Source organism: Necator americanus, chromosome II (assembly GCF_031761385.1).
Source record: "Necator americanus strain Aroian chromosome II, whole genome shotgun sequence".
NCBI classification, from domain to species: domain Eukaryota; kingdom Metazoa; phylum Nematoda; class Chromadorea; order Rhabditida; family Ancylostomatidae; genus Necator; species Necator americanus.
The window spans coordinates 15651064-15672738 of NC_087372.1; the positions used below are offsets into that span (position 1 = coordinate 15651064).

The following is a 21675-nucleotide window of genomic DNA, read 5'->3' on the forward strand; positions in this document are numbered from 1 at the left end:
TCAGTGATGCCCAGATTTGCATGGTGATATTTACTATATGTATATCAACATTTTGTTGTTTTATTTATTGTAAGGGTCTTATCATGGTTGAGGGCGTTGGTGGTACTTTCGGGGTTCATGTGTGAACTCGTACTCGCTCACGGTTTTTAGATGTGCACTTGGCATTTCGTCAAGCTGAAAGATGGCTTGTTGTTTTTGTTTAATTGTTTGAGCCACCATGCTGTTTGAGCCTTTCTAATACATATGTATAATTTATAAACGACTTCTTACCGAGCAGAAAAACAGTTGGTGATTTGGATCTCTCGATCTAGTTCTTGCCCTACTATAACGGTATCGCATGGTCAGAAATATGCCATACAAGGTTAACGTCATGACGTGCTTCTATGCTACTATATTTACGGATGTTGGGAATATTTCTTACTCTTCAAACAATTTCATTTTCGAGCGAACCTTCATTTACCATTTATTCACAGCTAGCGGAGCTACGAAAACTAAAGAGGAGGTTTCTCCGCTAGGGGGATGCTTAGGAGGTACCCAGGCAAATTGGGTGCGGTCGATGTGTGTGCCTGCAGCAGTAATCGCCGCTACAGCTGTTTAAAGACAGCGTATCACAAGATAGACGATATTAGGATCTGTAAGCAGCAAGTAGGAGTGGGGGTTGAGCGTGGTCACGCTCAAATCATAATTTACTGAAAAAAAAATTCTCTGCTAATAAAAAGGCGCATGAGAAAGCACTTTTTGCACTGATGCCCCAACGGGTTATTACGGGTGACGGACGACCACTCTACGCAACGTGTCTGCAACTGTGCAGGTGTAACAGCTTTTGTTGTTTATTTGAGTTATATTGGTTGGATTACGGGCATTGGTTGACTCCAGAATTGTCAGCGTTCTACCACGTGACATGCTGCATAGTAGAGAGCATGGATGCAACCAAAACTGTTTTTTCACACATTTTTTCCGGATCATGTGGCTATTTTAGGAGTATTCATTCTCATAATTGCGAATTACACAATTGCCTCGTAATTATCCAGATCTCAATACGATGAGTTTTGTCAGTCAACACGCCTTTAAGGTGAAATCCTGGGATTTAGCGAGGATGCGCCTAGTCTGTGTGCTTGAAACAACACTGAAATTCACGCAGTTTCCATGTCAGTATCCACTCCATATTCTTCACCTTTTGGAAATCGCTCGGTAACTTTTTAAACTCTGCGTCAGGATGGTGCAGGGGCAAGGAGAATGCGAGTAGTTTGTGCCTTTTTCCAAAATCCGAATAAAAAAAACATTTGAACTGAAAACTGTTTAAGTTCTCCCCTCAACACGTTTCGATATTTCGGGGAATTTTTGTCGACATCTCTTGTAGGCACATCTATGTTTTTTTTTTTTTTGGTGCTTTTGTTATTATTGTTAGGTTGAAATGTATGAGCTCGAAAACCACTTCACCTTATTTCAACCAATCTGTTGCAGTCACTAGGAGCAGTTCTGAGAAGATTTGATTTTTTGCTTCGTTTTAGTTAAAAAGAAATTTTCGCCGATTGTGGTTTGAAAGAATTTTCTTTATTTTTTCTTATTCTGGGACCATGTATCCATCTAAGGTAGATGTGGAAGTAGATGTCTCGGAACTTTGACAAATTTCCGGTGAGTACAGTTTCGAAAAGTATCAGATGTGGAAAGTGCCCTTTTCGACTGTTATTGAGGAGATCAGCAAAGGAATGAGCAACGTTGAGAATCCTACAAGAATCGATCGTAATACAATCCAGTTTTCCTATGGAAATAAACGGCGCAGTACAACAAAAGCCACCGCGGGCACACTCGCTAGATATCAGAGACTTGCGGACTGACAAAGAAACACTTTTAAAGTCGGTAGAGCTGGCGCCCAGCGGGGTCGTTCTCTGTAACTCCTGCAATCTAGCAGAAACTTTTTCTTCCTACAAAAATCACTTGCAGAAGGTGTTCCAGCATTCAGTCATCCCGCTTTGTTCGTGTACCTGAGTGAGATATATCATACCCGTGGCCGTGCTGACTTCTTCAAAGGAATTACTCCTCAAAGTTTGTCTCACGTTAGATCTTCGCACAAAATAACTCTTACTGCTGCTATTCCATTCAGAAATACAAGTGATTGTTACTGAGCGCCTGCGAGCAAAGGGAAAGAACAACAAGACGTGCTTACACACGAAGTGTTGCGTACTGTTTCTGGACAACTACGTTGACTTAACAATCAGTCTTCTTGCAGTTAGCCTGTTTATTGTAAAACTGGTCAAGATAATACGGAACTCTTCCTATTCTTGATGAAGTCAAGGTAATAGGGAGCACTTCCTATTCTTGATGTGTTACGGGGAGTTCAACCATATATTATAAATATTTATTATTGCATGTATAAGATATCAAAAGTGGGGAGGGGGAAAGAGGGGCTCGCACCAGCCGGGTGGCATGGCCGAGGAGACGAGACTGCTGTCTCGTTGACGGACTGCCTCTGACAACACCTGATGCATGTCAGTAGTCAGCAGCTGCATCCCGACATCTCCATTCCTTCAGTAAGCTCGTCCTCGAGCTGTAAGACACGATGTAGAGAATTAGTTGTTTAGACGAGTTGTACGACGGCATCTCGTAAATAGTCGTATTTGACGTAGTAGGCATCAGTGAAAATGATCTTTAAATGAGTAAATGAGCAGACATGCTCCAGGGAGGGAGATGAACTTGGGTTAGTTTCGACTGTCACCTGCCCCAGAATAATGAGATAGCTCGTCCTCGAGCTGTAACAAATACGAAAGTAGGGTAGGAGATGTGTGTATATGAGAAATAGCTTTGTGACGATTCTCAAATGCGGGATGAGGCTGGTGGATGTATTCTGGTACGTTCGTATAGGTTATCAGAGAGAACAAAAGATGGTAGAGTAGACGTCTGTTGATCGTTATTACATAGGTGGGTTCAACAGAAAATACAACGATAAAACGTGTGATTATATCTCTCTAATTAAAATGATCTCTTGAAGGAACAATCCTAATTTCCGGAATTGATGCGTGATTAAATGAACATTAAACGTGATTAAACATGTGATTAAATTTGACATGCTAACATTTTGACAGTGAAGTAGGCGAAAAGAAATTTCGTGTACAACAAAATCTTATGTGATGTTTATAAAATACAAGCGAGTCGATCATATGTTGAACTGTGCACAGCACACGGGTTTGCGTTCAACGTAAGGGCGTAATTTGGAAGGTGTGAGTGCTTTGTTTTTAAGAAGATTTATTTTGTTTCTTTGAAACGCCTGTTCAAAGAAATCATGTACATAGTAGGTGCGACGCATAGGAGCGACGGTAAATAGAAGGAAAGTGAAACTTACGGTAGAGAATTTGCAACTACTGTTAATAGCAGTTGTCTCTTTTTTTAATTTCTCTTGCTGGAAAGGGTGAGTGCTGAAAGATTTACGTTTTAAGAAGAGACGGTGTGATTGTCGTTGGTTATGTTCTAAGTCATCTGATGTTTCCTTTTGGATATCTGTTGGCGAATGTAGTATTTGTTTAGAGGTGGAAACATTAGCGGACGAAGAACGAGGAAAATAGATTTTCAATCTATTAATATGAACAAGCTGTCGTACCGATCAGATTGATGATGGTGACATTAGGACGAGAAATTTGTTCAACTATGAAAGGGCCTTTCCATTGGTGAGTGGATTTGGGATTTCGTGTACAACAAAATCTTATGTGATGTTTATAAAATACAAGCGAGTCGATCATATGTTGAACTGTGCACAGCACACGGGTTTGCGTTCAACATAATGGTACCGTCACGTAATAGAACAGGATCTCCAATGGAAACGTCCTTAAAGAAAACTTTGTTGTGAAAGTCTTAACCTGATTTGTATTATGCTATTTGTTTGGCAATTTGGTCTCCGACTTCGATTGTTGTGGTTTGCAGGGCAGTGCTGAATTGGTCTGTAAAGCTATCGGTGGCGTGAGATATGGTGGTTGGCAGTTGGTGGACGATATCACTCCACGTGATTGGATGTCTTCCATATGCAACGAAAAATGGGCTGTATCCTATAGTGTCGTTTATGTTTGTGTCATAGGCAAAGACGATAGGTTGGAGAAAGTCTGACCACAGATCTTTAGCATCTGAACAATATGCGGTGAGAGAATCTGAGATTACTTTTACCATTCTTTCGACTTGCCCATTTGCTTTGTAGTTGTAACTTGTGGTTAATTTGTTAGATATTCCTAAGATCTTGTTAATCTGTGAGAATATCTCACTTGTATAATTAGAACCACGGTCAGATACAATTTCGTTAGGAATGTCGTGCTTGACTATGACATCGTTGATTGACCACAATATCTGTAGTTTATATATATATATATCTTTCACCAATATATCTGTAGTTTGGTGAAGACTGTTATGGAAATAAATTTGTTTCCATTAATACATTGAGGAAGAGGTCCAATGATATCCGTGCGGATACGTTCGAAAGGTCGTAAAGGAATTGGGAAGGTTCCTAATTCTTCACGTATAATGTGACCTGAAGGGGTTTTGATTTTCTGGCAGATTGGACAACTACGTACAAATTTGGTGATTGATTGATTTATATGTTTTTCTGATTCCAAAATGGGATCCAATAAGTTGGTTTTCGTGAAAAGTATGGATGATTTTAGTTTGTAACTTTAGATCAGGAACGATTAGTTGAGTTGTATTGGATGTGTAATATAAACAATCATTGAAAAAGGAGTATTTGTCCAATTTGTCCTGAAATTCGTTGGGGGTTCCTCTAAATTTCCTTTGAAAAATTGAATTAAGTCATTATATTTAGAAAGGACTTCTGATTGTTCTATTTCCTCAAGGGAAGGGAACGAATTCAGCTGTATGGAATTCGTGTGTGTTACTGGATATCGGCTAAAAAAATCACATAGGGTGTTGTGTTTTCCTGCACGATATTTAATTTTAATATCGTACGCCTGCATTGTTATTTGGTATTTAGCAAGGCGCCCTACAAGGTCTGATCGATGCATTAATTGGATGCATTGGATTTTAATGGAGCATGATCGGTAACTAGAGTGATTTTTGCGTCAGCTATGTATGGATAAAAGTGCTTGAGAGCGAATACTATAGCTAGTGCTTCAAGTTCGATCACTGCATAGTTCTTCTCATATTTTGTAAGTGGGCGGCTGCAATATGCAATTGGGTGCTCTTTGCAAGTGTCGCGACTATCTTGCAAAAGGCACGCGCCTACACCGATGGTGGATGCGCTGGTATGGATGAGATATGAGTAGAGCTAGTTTAGGTGGTACTAGGACTGGTGCTTCAACTAAAGTATTTTTTAGGGTCAAAAACGCTTGTTCCTGCTCATCTGTCTATGAGAAGGAAGCATTTTTAATTAGGAGGTTGTTGAATGGAGTGGTGATAATGGAAAATCTTGGAATAAAGCGGCGATAATAGGATGCTGCGCCTAAAAATGATTTGACAGATTTATTATCTGTTGGATACGGGATATTTACGATGCTTGCAACTTTGTCTGGGTTGGGGCGAGTGCCATTTTTGATGGGTACGCCAAGGTATTTTACTTCAAATTGGAAAAAGGAACATTTTTCCGGTGTTAGTTTTATTCCGAAACTAGCAATGCGTTGAAAAAGTTCTTCTAAATCAAAGAAAAAAATGTTGACGTATTGAGTGACTAGCAATTATTATGTCATCAATGTATGCGAAGCAACACGCACGTAATTCGTGGATGAAGTTGTTTGCAACTCTTTGGAATGTACCTGGGGTACTGTGATGGATTAAGTGGTGAGATATCTCTTTGAGAGAAAGGACCTGCATGTAGTTACATCATTTATTGATCGCGTCTGTTTGGGTCATTAGCGTCTCTTTTGATGTGGAGGCGAAACTTTGAGGGGCTGTTGCACTGCTCATGTTTGATTAATTACTGGTGCGTCCTAAGATTAAAATGAGAGCAGCTGCACGTTCCTACGAAATTAATTTAGATTGTACGTCCGTTGTAAATTCGGAGAGCCGCTGCACTATAGTTAGCTTTCCTTTAGATTAATATCCATGCCTACTCGGTGTAACAACTGTGATTTCGCGGAGCAACCTGGTGTGTAAGGTTGGCGCGGAGAGATTAGCCGATTCTAATGCGTCTTCAATCTCTGTTTATTGCTCACGCAGTGCTCAAGTGCGGAGATATTACAGGTACCGTATTTTGATTGGCCGGCCATTTGCGAACAAGTCCAGAAGAGGGAATATAAGCTGTGTAGAAATGAGAACAAATTAAACAGATAACAATTAATAAACTGCCATCTGAAAACAATTGAAATGCTATGTATATTATCTATTTTCGCGCACATTTTACCTAAACTAACATATAAACTTGGACTTACAGTTGGAAGACATGTAAGCAGTTACATATATGTTATTAGGCGTAAGAATAACCAGTTATATATATATATATATATATATATCATTAAGCTTAAGAATTTTGAAGAAACATAAATATAAATATAGTGCATATACTAACATATATATCTGTTACATTACAGTGAATTCGCAAAACATGTAGCCAGTTAGTTATAGTTAGTTATATGTTGTAGCACTAGGCTTATAAGTTATGGAGGAACAGGAATAAACAAATTATGTAGTAATTTAGCGCAGTAAAAAGCGAATAATCTTTCTCAAAACTACTGAACATTAACTTTTGTAAGAGGAGCATCTCAATCTAATATTGCTAGCGTTCACGGCAGCAAGTAAAGGTACTAGTAAAAAAACGCAAGGTTCAGGAACTTGTTCGCATGGACTGTTTTGTATATGTTTTCCTAGGTTATTTTTCTTTTCTATATATTTATATAGGTATATATTTTTTTTGTTGACAACATCTGATATTTTAATAATAAAAGGATTAAAGGAAATACTCACGTGTCGTTGTAGTGTCGCAGAAGGATACAATAGATGAAGGAATGAATAGGATAATTTTTTTTTGAAAATTGTTCCCATTAAAAAAATTAACATTATTAGAATCTACCCGGGACATCCATGTCAAGATAATAGGGAGCTCTTTCTATTCTTGATGATGTCAAGATAATATGGAGCTCTTCCTATTCTTGATGTGTTACGGGGAGTTCAAACATATATTATAAATATTTATTATTGCATGTATAAGATATCAAAAGTGGGGAGGGGGAAAGAGGGGCTCGCACCAGCCGGGTGACATGGCCGAGGAGACGAGACTGCAGCCTCGTTGGCGGACTTCCTCTGACAACAGCTGATGCATGTCAGTAGTCGGCGGCTGCATCCCGACAAACTAAAGAAACGAGAGTCTGGTGATTGCAACATCGGTCGACCTCTGCATGCCGATTACCACTGCCGATCAGCTCGGCCACACCGGAGAGCCATCTTCGCTCACGCTTGAGACAGTTTTTTTCAGTGATGATTCAAATTACTTGGTGTGACATGGAAATCGTATTTCAATGGTTTATTGCAATTATACACTGTTCGATATGCATTTGATAAGCATAACATCACCCGAAACCTATTGGACGTAAATTGTTAACAACTTTTGGGCTTATGCTGAGAAATGGAAGGTAATTCAGAGCATAATGAGAGCTGATTGCACGATATCAAACTAATATACCAACCCTTCAGAAGCAGCAATAAATTAAGAACTCTTTTGGAAGATTACTGCTGACTAGCATGCCCCAGAAAAAAATTATATGATTCAGTCTTTGTATGTCCTCCATTTCATTTGTCGCACTCTGGATCCAGGTTAAATGGTACTTGAGTTGTTGCAGAAAAATCAGCACACCTGCTGCATTCGATGGGGTCAATTATTGATTGTTCCTACTATTGTAAAAGAAATTTCGATGTGGAAAAGTATGCAGATATAAATACTGATATCAAGCGCTGCATACAATCAAAAGCGTTTGAGTATAAGAAACTTGGCTGGCAACGGGCAATTGAGTATTAATCATCAAGGATCAGCCTCTGTTTGATGAGAAAGGTAGATGCTCTCTGACAGTTCGAAGTGTATCCAACTTCAAATACCAGATCTCCACTCGGAAGCTAATAGAAAAGGATGTTCTTAGCACCAGATAACATCTATGGATCCGTGTTGGAAAAAGTTTTCATTTCGTATTCAGCGTAGAATGTTATTGGTTCTTTTGTGATGCATTAGCAGAAATAGAATTCTTTCATCAGAACAATGTAGAGGCCTTCACAAAACTTTTTTGATTTAAACAGTCAAAAATGAAAATACTCGAATCATTCAAAATTTCGAACAACTGTGCATTTTGCAAGTCTTTGTACTACGTGAATAATCAAGTAAGTGAGTATTCGACATAAGTATAAGCAAAAAGGGGTTGCATTGTCCCAATTAACCTTAATTAACAGTTCGGAACTGTTCTGGGTACGCGTGCGATCAACTTTTAGTATAATTTTGTTCTTCCTTCATTTAGCCGTTGCCTATTGAAGCACAGTGATACTGCTAAGGAATTCGTTTAGAATCTAGTATTTTCTACAAATAAGCCTCAAGTAGCTGTCTGTGACAGAGTGGAATCCAAAAAAAAAAACAGAAAACAACAAATGGTGTCTAAGACAGTTAGTAACCTATCACGATGTTTAATCCTAATTCGTTTAGATTTAATTGAAATGTTTAATTTTTCGCTTCAGCCGTTTGGTACAATAGGTGTTTCCCAATTCACTCAGTCTTTTCCCTCAGATCCTCAATTTGCCTGGGTGGATGCGGTGGATAAAAATAAATGGCTGACTCATGTATGACGCAGGCGACTAAAGTACGCACGCTACCGACACGTACACCACGTTCAATGCATGAATCCTCGATCCTCGAGGACAAAACGAAATATTGACATACAACTATATTGACAGAGCTGAGCATATCGAGCGCATCGCAACGCTTCCAGAATCAGACACTACCTATGCACAGCGTGCATGCCGTCTTTTATTCACTCTTACGAATCCTGCAGATGTTCCTGTGCTTTGCTGAGTGTGAAAATCTGTTTCGAGAGCGTAGTTTAAAAAAATCGGGAAGTACATGCTTTGCATCTAAGAGTCATTCTCCATCGAGAGTTTTTTCCTATCATGAAGATAATCGCTGATCTCTTGTCTGAGCTTTGGATTGCACTTAGCGTAGATCAGAATACGTATTGCAGATGAGACCATGTAGCAGATACTGACCGTGTCGGAAAGTGCTGAAGAAGAATCGTTTAATAAGACGAGCAAAGAGGGTGTCTGTTTCATCAGTTTAATCCTTAAAAAGTTCACCAATATAGAAATTGCTGGACTGATTCGGATCTCCTGAATCGTATAACAGCGAAGATCCTGTTCTTTCTAGAAATGTGAGGAAAAGATGAACTCCGTTACACACGAGGTAGGACATTACAATTGCAAGCATGGTGTAGATTGCATTTCTTAGCTGGGATCGCTTGCCACGATCCGATCTGCAATACGATAATATGGTCCATTTTTTTTCAGAGCATTAAGATATAGTGTCTTAAATTTGAGTGGGTAGAAAAAGCAGATTTTTTGTTTTTTTAAAAGCTTATTAAAGGTCTTTTTTGTTTTTTTTCTTTTTAATAGCTCTTCTTTCGTTATGGTTTCGTCCTGTGTTCGTTTATTCAGTCGTTTTGCTCAGACTGAGGTATACATTTGAGAGCGCCGCTTAATAAAATATCGAAGTTTACTTGAGCAAAGAGATGTGATTGTGGAAGTAAATTATAGGTTTGCACTAACCTCTTCATCACCGTTTCCTTCATTACTTCTCCTGCAACTTCGAGTAAAACTATGTTCTCTGACAACGTCGACTGCATTTGTGCAGGATTCGTGTGCAGGGCGTATCCTGACATGCGATGTTTTACCCCGGTGTAAGTCTGGAAACAGAAAGTGGAAGGTGTTAATGGGATGGGATCTTTCTAATCATTTGTGTTTTCCAATGCACGCAAAGTAAAAACACTTGTGGACGAGAAAGTCACGCTTCTTAATAAGTACAATAATAATTATCATTAACGAAAATGGTAATAAAGCGCTGGTAAAAGGATGGAGATGATAATATTCTCCCTATATTTTCCTCTTAATATTTTCCTCCTCATGCTATCCATTATTACATAGTCGATTTCCTGACGTAAACACAGTGCAGCCTCACTTAGTTACCGAGACGTTTGTCGGATAAACATTTTCAGTGCTGACATGAGCGTCAGCATTGAAAATTCTGGAAATTCTGGAAAAATTCGAATTTAAAACTAGAAAAAAAGAGGAATTCCCGATGCATGATGGATAAACATGAATGTCGGCCGGCAAATTTTTGTAACAACAACGTTATAGTCTGCAGAGCCCGTATGCCCACCAAAGAACGTCTATCCAGGTGGTGTTGGGTAGGATTCGGGCAAAGTTAGTTTCTCGGTGAGCTGCTACATCAGAAACATCAGCCAAAAGGCTAAGTTTTGGATCACAGCGTCTATGTCAAGGAATAATTCCAGACTGTTACTGTACATAACCTCTTAGTTCACTACCTTACAGTTAATTTGTAGGATAATGACTTATAACATATTTCTTTCTTAACGAAAATAATGAATGGATCCTTTACAAGCAGGGGGCATCGATTGTTATCAAACAGGTGACGGCGACGCATGCTCCGCAGAGTGTATTAGTGTAGTATTAGATAGGTATGCTATCACATAGCAATCAAACAAATTGGAGATCGATTTCGACACAGGGACAACTCATTTGATTCTCCTTTAGAACAAGCACAGCTCCATCCTACTGTTTTCTTTCAAATTGCTGGTAGAAGGTAGATACTCGTTCACCTCAGAACTTACATTCTCTTTCTTCTCTGCAACCAAGCGCCTCACGATAACCATGTTCAGAATAAGCAGAACAAAAAACGGGAAGCATGTTTGTACGGCTGTTATCACGTGAAAATCGAACACGTAGTAAGCTGCAACGCAACGGTACGGTAATAGCACAAAAAATTTAGCACACATGCGATTTCTTTTTACCGTGACTGTTCGACGCCCATTCTGCCGGTGAGACCGATTCACTACGGAAGTAGTCATTGCAGTGAGGGAATTGCTTGACCTGGAACACGACCTGATGATGATTTTGACAGTAAGAAATCAAAATTAGTTGCACCTCTCAAGAAATCGATTAGGTTATAAGCGTAAAAAAAGGATTGGAAGAAAAATATGGAGCTTACAAAGTTAGATGTTCTATGGCTTGTGAAGAATTTAGGTTGCTCTCTGCATAAAACCAGTGTTTTCTTTTAATTCCCTAAAGAACGTCGCGTACAACGGTGCTTTCAATGTAATGCAAACTTTTAGGGTGACTTCGTAAAGATACAGTGGACGTGTTTTTTGTCCTCTTTCAAAGCAATTAAGCCTTGCATCAGAAAAGTAGAAAAGTAGTTGGAACTTGCAAGATTGGAGCACAATAAGCTTTTCGATGCGGTCTAGATTGGAGCAAAAAATCTCAGTAACACGCTACAACAATTTTGGAACATTGGAGATTGGAAGTAGGATTGAATGCGCTTGGGATGAAATAACGATGGAAACATGTCCAAACATCGCGTGCAGCCTTAGGAAGCTCAAAGATATTGAAACGGTTAGGGGCATTTTTTATAGATATTTTTAGTGAAGCTAATTTGTATAATGAAATGTTTTGATGTTACGTGCATGACTGTTAAGTGCCGTTTCACATATCACAAATTTTAGAACATTTCTTACGTACCCTCTATGTTATATCATACTATATGTGCATTACAAGTTTCTTAGGTGGAAATTCTATTTCATTCAGTGTAGGACACTTTTAGGCCTCTGAAGTAGACCGAGGGAAAAGTCGTAGTCAACATTGAGGGTCAACAGATTGAAACTCTCTGAGCTCGGGCTGTCTAGCTCCAGATTTTCGAATAGATGCAATGTGCTAAATCTTTTCAATCCAACTTTCACCCAGCAACGACCGCTGGTCAGATGTTGTTAGTAGGAGCTCGTAGCCAAGGTTTGGTGAAGACTGACTTCACTTCCAGAAGCATGAGAGAAAGAAAAGAGAGGAAGTTCTCGAATGAATCATGACTCAATACTCTCTCAGAGTTAATGTTTAAACTATGTATTTTTACTGTTGTTACTGGATTAGTCTTTTCTACGTCCAGTAGAATGATTTCGTAGAAGGTTGCGTCGCTTATCCCGATAAGTAGATTAGAGTAGATCCCGAAAATTCTTCCTAAAGTGAACAAATTCTAAACAGTATGCACCTCAGTTGCGAATAAAACCGGCAATCTGAGGAGTGCGCTCAGCCCAACAAGGATAGAAACAGTGATGCAGCGCCCTTTGTCGTTAAACACCGGCGCAAAAAGTTGTCTGAAACTAAAACATCAGACAGCAATATGATCAACGAAATCACCGGATGGAACAAAGACTTACCTCGTCTTCTCCTTTGTTGTCCAAACATATCGTTCAAGTGTTATGAGAATGAGCAGAAATGGTATCGCGAATTGTACAGTTTTTGCGACGAAGAATATCGGAACGATGTAGCGATGATACAGAAAGAATAACGTCTGAAAAGTGGCAATTTACGGCAAGCACATGTGGTGCATCGCTTAGAGCCAACCAACATAGTTGAGAGGAATAGTTCCATAAAAATCTAACTTGACAACTACTCTTCGTCGTAACAGTCTACAATTTTGTTGGAAAAAGGAAGATTTCTATCTACCACAATCATTTATTTGTTTACTTATTTATTTACGTATACACACATGCACACACTCAGTGGAACGCTACGTCTTGCGCTGCGGGATTGAAGATGCGTATGTGCCTAGGGCTACACATCTTATAATATAAAAACCTAGTCGAGAAGGCCTTGCCAAGTAAACGGTAAAGGACTGACGCAGTAGTGGAAGCCAGATGGAAAGCACAGAGTCCTGGGCTAGATTACAATTATGAGCGTGGCCCCACACAATCCTCTCTAATCGTCCTGAAAAACGGGACCAAGGTTTGTTCCTAGGAGGTATGCGAGAATTATTTCCCTTGCTCGGTTTCCTCAGCAGTTTATTCATTTGGTTTACTTGACTAGGCTGGTAAGGAAAGTTCATTGATCCTCGAATGCTTGCTGGCTGACGCGACGCGCACAAGGGGGGGGGGCGTTTTAACTAAGAACGAACTTTGTCTCCCGTCTCTTCTAGAGACCATCGGAAAAAATTTGGCGGCCCCACATCCATATTCGTAATCTAAATCCCGAATACTGTGCTTTCCATTAGGTCAATTTCGTGATACACTGCCATTAAGGTCGCATCATGGGTTGTGCTTGTATGACAAGGACGGAATGAAAGCTACCCTCAATGAGTCGCTTTTGCAACTCTAAAACTAACAATTTCAGTTGTGGCTGACAAATCCCATTCAATCTCGAAGGATATTCACGGAACCCTGAGTCATGAAAAATAGCATCTTTTTGGGAGGGAGGTATAATGAACATCTTATTTGTGTAATTCACAGTATCAAATGAAGAGGATAAAGTGAGGAACAAACTCTTTGGTGTATCAATTGGAATTTGGGATTGATACGCGAGAGGCCCAACGCCTCTGACTGAGATTCTGAATCGCTGAGGATTTATTAACGCGCCTTGGCATACACAAGGATATACGGCGACAGCCGATGAATCAAGCCACTATTTTATGCTATGAGTTGGTCTGGTACCAATTTATCGACTCCGGAGAGATTAAAGGCTCGGTTAGCACTAAGGCGGTTTCGAACCTCGATCAATCGTGCCGACACAGTGGCGAAGTTACTGTAAAGGCAGCATGCCACGAATCTGAGGTGGTGCGGATTTCAGGTGGAGTATTCGTATAAGGGGTCGTAGATTATAGGGAGGAGGGTGATTCCGTTCATTTCTTCATAATTGCCGTAAAAAAAACGGCCCAGAAGATCCGGCACTGCACAGGGCTGGCGCGCCCCAATCGAAGTTCTTGTAGAAAATAGTGAGCCGGAACGTTCGAAGTCGTATCTTCCGGGCCGTTTTCTACGGCAATTAGGAAGAAGTGGACGGAATCACCCTCCTCCCTATAATCTACGACACCGTATGCGAATACTCCACCGGAAATCCGTACCACTTCAGATTCCTGGAGTGATGCCTTCAAGGAATGTCGAGAAGCAAGCGAGCGAGCGTGTCAAGAAACACGAGAAACCGATAAATGGGAGACTACCATAAGCGTAGACAGAGACTCAAACAAATACAGTGACTGAAAAATGGATAAGTAATATTGCATTGGTTCCACTGCTGACTATGCCACTATGCCATGAGTGGGCCAACGTTCGAAATTCGGGCGGTTAACAAGCACAGTTTTCAGTTGATGTGCATTTTTAGCTCGCCGAGATTGGGGATGATCCAGTGAAGAGCAACTCACTCTCCTCTTTGTAAATGTGTTCGAAAACTGTACAAAAACATAAATCTAGGTAATCATTGGAAAATGGGACTCAGTTGCTTCTTCTAGAATCGAGAAAAGAGAGTTGGTTTCCAGATTACCTAGATTTGCGCAGAGATTCCAAAAACCTTAGGAGGACTCCCCCTGAGTTTGAGCAGCTTTTTTGGGTGTCTCAGAAAAACTCATCTAAGCTCAATTAGAAGACGAAAACAAAACCAGAGGCAGACTTGCACAAAACGTCACAGCTAGATAACCATTACAAAATAGGACTCATAGGAACCTTCTCACATTTTAGTATAAAAACAGCATCATCAGAAGCTTTTCTCATCATGCTAACGGACATATTCTACTTCTGAAAATGTGTTATCTGCATATAAAGTTGAATAGGTGCTTTCCATCAACAACTCCATATGAGGACTACGGTATTCTCTAAGTACGGTAAGTAAGGGAAAAGGTGTACCGAGTAAGTACACTTTAAAAGTGCAATAAACTTCCCTGGTTATCGGAGGAATGAATTTTTCCTCACCGAACTTCTAGGGATGCAGCAATAGTCTGTAAAAAACCACTGGAGAGTTTCAGAACAAAATTGCCTGAGGGAGAGGAAAGAGGATAGGGAGAAAAATGTTGGAGTGATGAATAAAAGGAGTCAAACACAGTCATTTCGTAGCTGCTCATTCGTGCTGAAGGGCAAGCGGCCTAGATCGAGAGAAGACTGTGAGAAATTGAAGTAGAGGCATCGCATTCCTTGAGCGCAGTCTACACGTCGGTTTTGATGAATGGCCAACGACAGTTCTTCAGGAGATCTTTCCAAACAAGGAAGGTATTTCTGCTAATAAACTACCGACGTTACCAGAGGTTCTCGATGAGAGCGTATAATAAACGTTTACTCGTGTGTCGTTAAGTCTGAAAGGAACATTGTTTTTTGATCAGCGATCCCTTTACAGCATAAGCGTGATTTGATTTGTAAAGTTATGTGAAAAAAATACCTCAATCAAAGAATTTGAAGAAGACTTTAAGGAGTCTCTTACACTTTTCCACTTCGCTAGTTTCCAAAAATTGTGTTATCGCAAAAGAAAGTGAGCTCGCTGATGAGAGTGAACTTAACATGGCAACGAAGAAGTGAAGTTATTTAAGAAGTGAGTGGCTGCAAAAATCTGAACTTCTTAAAATGTGTGTCTTAGTATGACGTGAAAAACAATGTGAATACGCTATAAAAATACATGCTGAGAGATACACTAATGCCCTATCTCCAATCACAGAGGTGACAGACACAGAAACGTAGAACAAAAAACAAAAAACGCTAAACTTAGAGCATTGCCACCTCCGATATGTTGTGCTTCCACCTTTGATAACAATTTTGCATTTTCTCCAGCGTATTAATTCATTTGAAAAGTAGGACAAATCCCACTCCTCGTGATTTCCCGTCAGGACTGCTTTCCCAATAACTGCAGTTGGAAGGAATTTATGGGTGATGTACCAACGGAATTTGAAGAAAAGAGGAATAAAAACACAACTAAAAGAGCTCTAAATAATGAGAACATGACTAGATCAGGAGGAAAAAGTTGTGTTCGTAACTCGGTGCTTACACAGCGTTTTTCTTGTTGGTATTGTACGTTTCTATCACTTTAGAACCAGAGAAACAAGGATTTAAGAACTAGTTTCTAGGCAAACGGGTATGAAATTTAAAAAAAAAACACTGTTCACTTAGGAACCAGGCTCTAATGTTGTCAGAAGTCTGACAGTTACCGAATTACCAAAAAAAAACCCATTAGGTCCGAAATCGAGGGACAATGGATGTTTGTTTGCCACTATTTTAAGCCCTTGCAACCTCCATCGCCCCGAGAAAACATCTTGAGGAATTAGAACAAAACTGCAGAAAAAGCCAGGATTCATTGTGTGAGTTGTTATTAAAGGCATCACCCCACGAATGTGAGGTGGTGCAGATTTCAGGTGGAGTATTCGTGTACAAGATGGGACTACGGAGAGGGAGGTGATTCCGTCCATTTCTTGCTAATCGCCGTAAAAACGGCCCGGAAGATACGGCTTCAATCGTTTTGGCGCACCATTTTGTACAGGAGGTTCGATTGGAGCGCGCCATTCTTCTGCGGCGCCGCATCTTCGGGACGTTTTTTACGGCAATTAGCAAGAAATGGACGGAATCACCTCCCTCTCCGTAGTCTCCCATCCCGTATACGAATACTCCACCTGAAATCTGCACCACCTCAGATTCGTGGGGTGATGCCTTTAAGGTAATTGAAGGTAAGTTAAGTTAAGGCAGTTGAGCAGAACAATTGTAACACTGCAATCGCGAACAGGCAAAATTGTCTTCAAATCTTGTGATAGTCGATACCGACCGTGTTCAACCGGCTGGACACGACAGGTTTGCCGGGTCGCCTCACACTCTCCCTCTGCCTAACAAAAAGTCCCTCTTCTCACCCACTTATATCCACCGAAAGCGAATCGCACTCTTTTCCGTTTCGACATTTACGCCATCGACTGTATACTACTCGTCGTAGGACGTGTTGTAACTGATTAACGCGATGCGTGAAGGCGTGCACTGAGCTCTCTCCAAAAAATGTGGAAAACTGTGCGCAGCTCCTTTCTTCTTCCTTTCTATAGTTTTTCGTTGTTTTTTCTTAAGATGGCGCATAATCAGGACCACATAGTACTGACGAAACCCTCTTCCACTACTTTTCTCGTCTGTTTTGCTACTGGGTCTCCTCCAAGATCTTAATTGGTGGATCAATTTCTGTTCCATTTTTTTGGGGTTTTTCTTTTAGTTATGCATGGCTGACTACTGCTGCAATTATAGTTGTATAATCGTATGCGGAATCACACAAAAAAGAACAAAAACTAAATCGTCACAAACTAAGATCTTACCTACAAACAAAACAAACGTTAAAATCAATAGAAAATGGCTGTTAAAGAACAAAGAAAATTATGCAATCCTCTTTATGCACCATTATGCTGAGAAAACAATGCATGGTGCATTATGCATACTTTGTTTCAGAAGGTCTCTGGTTTTTTAAAGATTAGTCGAGAAAAAGTTGAGAATTTGGGCAAATTTTTCAACTTTTTCTTAGATAAATTTTGAGAAAACGAAAAGTTATAGGAAGAGAGAAAATAAATTCTGACAGAAAAATCTTGCTCTATATCATTCTTTGAGTTGAATTAGTTTTTGTAAGCAACGAGCTGAGTGATTAGACTTTGTTCGAGGTCATGCGGGTTTGACGCGCAGCCGAAAATGTGAATTTTCCCACTTCTTCTCGTTGAGAGAGTACGGTAGTGCGGTTGGAAATTAATATTTATATTTATAATATGTTTATGTTTTTACATTTATATAATAATATTTTGATAGAACATCAAAAGACCCCTAGCTGCAAACCTCAATTTGTGTAGGTGTTTTGGTTCTCTCATAAACTAGTTGGAAAAAATTCGAAGACGGGGAGGAAAATTTACCATTTTTCTCAATTAGGTTCCCGAAAAAAAATAAAATTTAGAAAACTTAATTCTGCATAATTAAGTAATAGTAAGTATATAAAGTATTTGTCTCTACAAAAGTTGAAAAACGAAACCAGGAAATGTGCTTTGTGTAATGTTATTACTGTTACTTATAGAGCCAACGATGCACACATTTATTCCCTCTTTTCGACTGTAGATGTCTTTTTTCGTTTAGAAAAGCATCGAAATTGCTTGTGGGAACGATGTCATGAAAATTCATTGCTGTTGAATAAGAAATTTGTTCGCTTAACTCCTTAACGAATGAGGCAAACGTCTCACTCTTGCCACAGATTGATCTCTGACTCTTTCTACAAAAACAGCGCTAAACCGCGTTGCCCCATCCGCCAAGTGGTAATCGTTTTATCGCTGGGCTCGTCGTCAAATTACGTGTAAGATCATTGCAACTAAATATTGCGCCTCTCAATATGAGTTTATTTCACAGCGACTACACTTCCCTCCTTTCCTCTGTGGTCTGTTTCTCTCATTTCTTTCCTACTCCTCACAAATGGGTGCAAATGCAAATGCACATTTGAAATGTCAATAAATGTGAATCCTCCTGTTGGGCTTCTCCTATTTGCATGGTTCCTTCAATTTACAAAGCAATGCTTAGCTTAGGCCAGTGTGGATCTCTCCAGAGCACGAATCCTCAAGCGCAATCTAGAGAAAAAGTGAACTTGTCGCCAACACTATGCAGAGGTTCGCACTTGTCATACATGTACAAGGATAAAAAGATGTACTTGCTGAAATGATACAAATACAGAGGTTATGAAGCGGTTTGTATTTATGTTATTGAAGTATTGCAAGGTTTTTTAAAATAGTACAATCTGGTCGAAACGTCTCGCATTATGGTGCAAAATCACGTTGGTGGTTATTGGTGGCTACCAAGGGTGTTGAAGGCAGCACACCACGAATCTGACGTGGTATGGGTTCCCCATCGGAAAGCTAGAGATGATGGTGTAGACTGTGGGATTCGGGGTGGTTCTGCTCATCTCTCCCTAATCGGCGGCGGGCATGGGAACCGCTTTACTACAATCTGCGTTAGAACGCTCCTCCTTGTACACCTTCCGATCCTCTCAGAAGCCTATTCATTGGTTTTGCTCGAAGATGCCGGTGAGGACACCTCGTTAACCTTCGATCACTCGCACTCGGATGCAGCGCGTGCACAAGGGTGGTGCGTTGCAACTGAAATCGTGCAAAAAAAACGGCGCCTTGCGCGCCATTTTTACGGCAGATAGGGAAAGATGAGCAGAATCACCTCGGATCACACCATCTACAACCCCTTATCTCTAGCTTTCTCCTCGGGAACCCATGTCACGACAGATTCGTGGTACGCTGTCTTTAAGCGGAGGATTCACCGCGCAGGCATCAACTCCAGACGTGTTGTTGTAGCACTGACATGGATGAATAACTTTTTGGTGCAGCGACTTACGCTTCTAACAGATGTGAACAACGGTTTCTAGGGTTGTCGAGGACCGCTTCGTGGAGACTCCGGAAAATGCCGCGGCAAACTCTGTTTGTAGCCTTACATAAGTTACAGATTAATTCGATAAACTTCAATTTATGGAGGAAAAGAAGTGAGTTCAGCTAGAAAAAGTAATGCTGACACCTGGAAATGGAATTTGAAGTCCAGTGATGAAATGGAGACGCTTGGATTAGCAGTTGCTGCTGCATTTAACATTATGCTACGCTCAATTGGGTCTGACCTGCTCCATAGCCAACAAAGCCGTACCAGGAAGTTGTAGCTGTTGGGACCTCTCCACGAATAGATAGGATTACAGTATTTTTCAGAAGTGTGTTTTGGAGTTCGTGTGTTGGAGACTCAGAGTTTTGGATGAGGGGGATCGAAGATTTGTTTGGACATCTTCGATGCCCCACATCCAGAACTCGGTTGACCGTTGAGAAAAATCAGTGCAACTGAAAAAATCTAATTATTTGTGGAATGACCTAGTACCCAAGAATGATCTACTGCTAATGAGCTTTTGCGTTGCTTATCGTCTTTGGGATTGGTTTCAACAAAACCGAATAGCCAGAAAATCTCATTCCGTAAGTGCATAGGAACTTGCTTTAGCAGCAAAACACAATGACAACTACTTATATAAAGATTCTATATGAATGAAATTATCAGAGACAGTCACTAGGATTACAGTGTAGATCCATTAAACTCGTCTCACTGATCTTTTTCCTGTGAATTTCACTTCTCATGAAGATCGCTTTCAGAGGCAGTTATTCAAATTCAGCGTTAAAAACCTTATCCTTGAGGTAAACAAATCCGGCATCCACTCCGAACAGAAGAAGATATGTGAGGCATATGAGCATATCCATAGAAGCTAGACACGCCAAATACACGGAAGCAGGTAAAGTCTTCCAGAACACGGCCATAAGTAGCTGGAAATGCGTTTGAATAGAATTCTTTTCTTGCTAGACAGTGTTTGAAGGCAGATTGTCACGAAATTGAAGACGTTGGGATCTCTCTACAAGTAAATAGGGAGAGCGATGATGCCCACGAGCCAGATCTTGTTGTTAATTTGAAAAAAAAAGCGTATTAGCCTGCGTGACTTTGCTTCCCAACGATGAGACCTTTTACGGGTTGAAACAAGGGCAACTTCGTCTTCGTCCCATCTTCGGAGTCTAACTAGGGTAACTTAGGGTTTTTGTTGAGTACATAACCCAGTTTTTAATGCTTATTTAAATAATATAACTCATATAAACACCACAACCTGCATCAGGCGCGCAATCGGGTACCTTCCGCAGATTATCATAGTTACATCAAGCGTTACTGGTTGCATCGTCGGGAAAGGAATCACACCAAGCCATTTCACACACCTTTTTTTCTGGATTACAAACGAAAACTGTGTGTGGTGGCGCTCATATTCATGAACTACATCCTTACCCTTTCTTATTTTTGGAAAGATCCCAGTATCGTGATTTTCGTTATACACTGCCTTTAAAAGAAAGCAAGATGGAATGCTTACGGTGTTTGCCAGTATACCAAACAGAGAAATCAGTGAGAAGGACGTGATTATGACGAATCGCTGCAGCGTGTATCCTTCGAAAAAACCGCACTCCTCCACTTCTTCACTGATGTTCATTTCACAATCTGAAATTTTCCAATCATTACGACCTAGAGATGTTAGTGTCAGGCGTACAGTTGGTCGAGGCATTAAATAAAATATAAATAAAAATAAATACCTTTTAGCAGCACTGAAAGAAGGGAGATGTAGAAGAAGTGAACGAGAAGCAAAACCTATTTTGATTTGGACTTGAACACGATGAACATTCGAAAAATACAAAAACTCGCTTCTTGAGATATTACAACGAGAACCAGATAAGGTCGGTTGAAGATAGCTTTCTCAGAAATATCTAGTTATAAGTTATCTATCTATTCTTATCTATAATATCTAGTCCCTAGAAATAGTCGGAGTTGGGTTTGTTGTTTTGAAAACGTGGAACCAACAATTACAGGACTAGAAGATCATACTCAGATGCTCCAAAATTAACTCCGAACTCAACAAAATTAATTCCTGCAAATTTAATTCCGCTAACCATTTCTTCAAGCTGTGACGTCAAGGGTTGTTTCTTCGAAGATGCTGGAAACTTCGACTTCTCCTTTTCTTATTATCTAATGTCTGGACGTAAACGTAATTTTTTCGCTATCGTTGGTTTACCAAAATGCTCGTCGTGAATTGCGCTTACTACCGAAAGAAAATTAAAACTTAAAATTTTCCTAACCATTTATTTAGTCTATCAAAGCTGAATTCAACGTGTCAGGATAAGGTTAACTT

General features: G+C 40.1%; 2 protein-coding genes across 4 annotated transcripts; one reads left to right on the top strand and one right to left on the bottom strand.

The window, feature by feature from the left end:
* Positions 1-1661: 1661 nt before the first annotated feature.
* Positions 1662-4095, top strand: RB195_017969 (uncharacterized protein; the record flags this gene model as incomplete). Of its 2 annotated transcripts, XM_064185184.1 has the most annotated exons (5): positions 1662-1743; positions 1945-2046; positions 2105-2229; positions 3603-3662; positions 3916-4095. In XM_064185184.1, the coding sequence occupies 5 exons, from the start codon at positions 1662-1664 to the stop codon at positions 4093-4095; spliced, it is 549 nt and encodes a 182-aa protein (XP_064041064.1). The 2 variants fall into 2 exon arrangements, with proteins under 2 accessions (XP_064041064.1, XP_064041065.1); XM_064185183.1 differs by lacking the exons at positions 1662-1743; positions 1945-2046; positions 2105-2229; positions 3603-3662 and adding an exon at positions 2819-2848.
* Positions 4096-9033: 4938 nt separating this feature from the next.
* RB195_017970 (uncharacterized protein) lies at positions 9034-21054 on the bottom strand (the record flags this gene model as incomplete). Of its 2 annotated transcripts, XM_064185185.1 has the most annotated exons (9): positions 9034-9179; positions 9253-9428; positions 9721-9857; positions 10803-10921; positions 10983-11061; positions 12230-12335; positions 12399-12532; positions 20141-20278; positions 20866-21054. In XM_064185185.1, the coding sequence occupies 9 exons, from the start codon at positions 21052-21054 to the stop codon at positions 9034-9036; spliced, it is 1224 nt and encodes a 407-aa protein (XP_064041066.1). The 2 variants fall into 2 exon arrangements, with proteins under 2 accessions (XP_064041066.1, XP_064041067.1); XM_064185186.1 differs by lacking the exon at positions 20141-20278 and having other exon boundaries at positions 20866-20982.
* Positions 21055-21675: the final 621 nt, after the last annotated feature.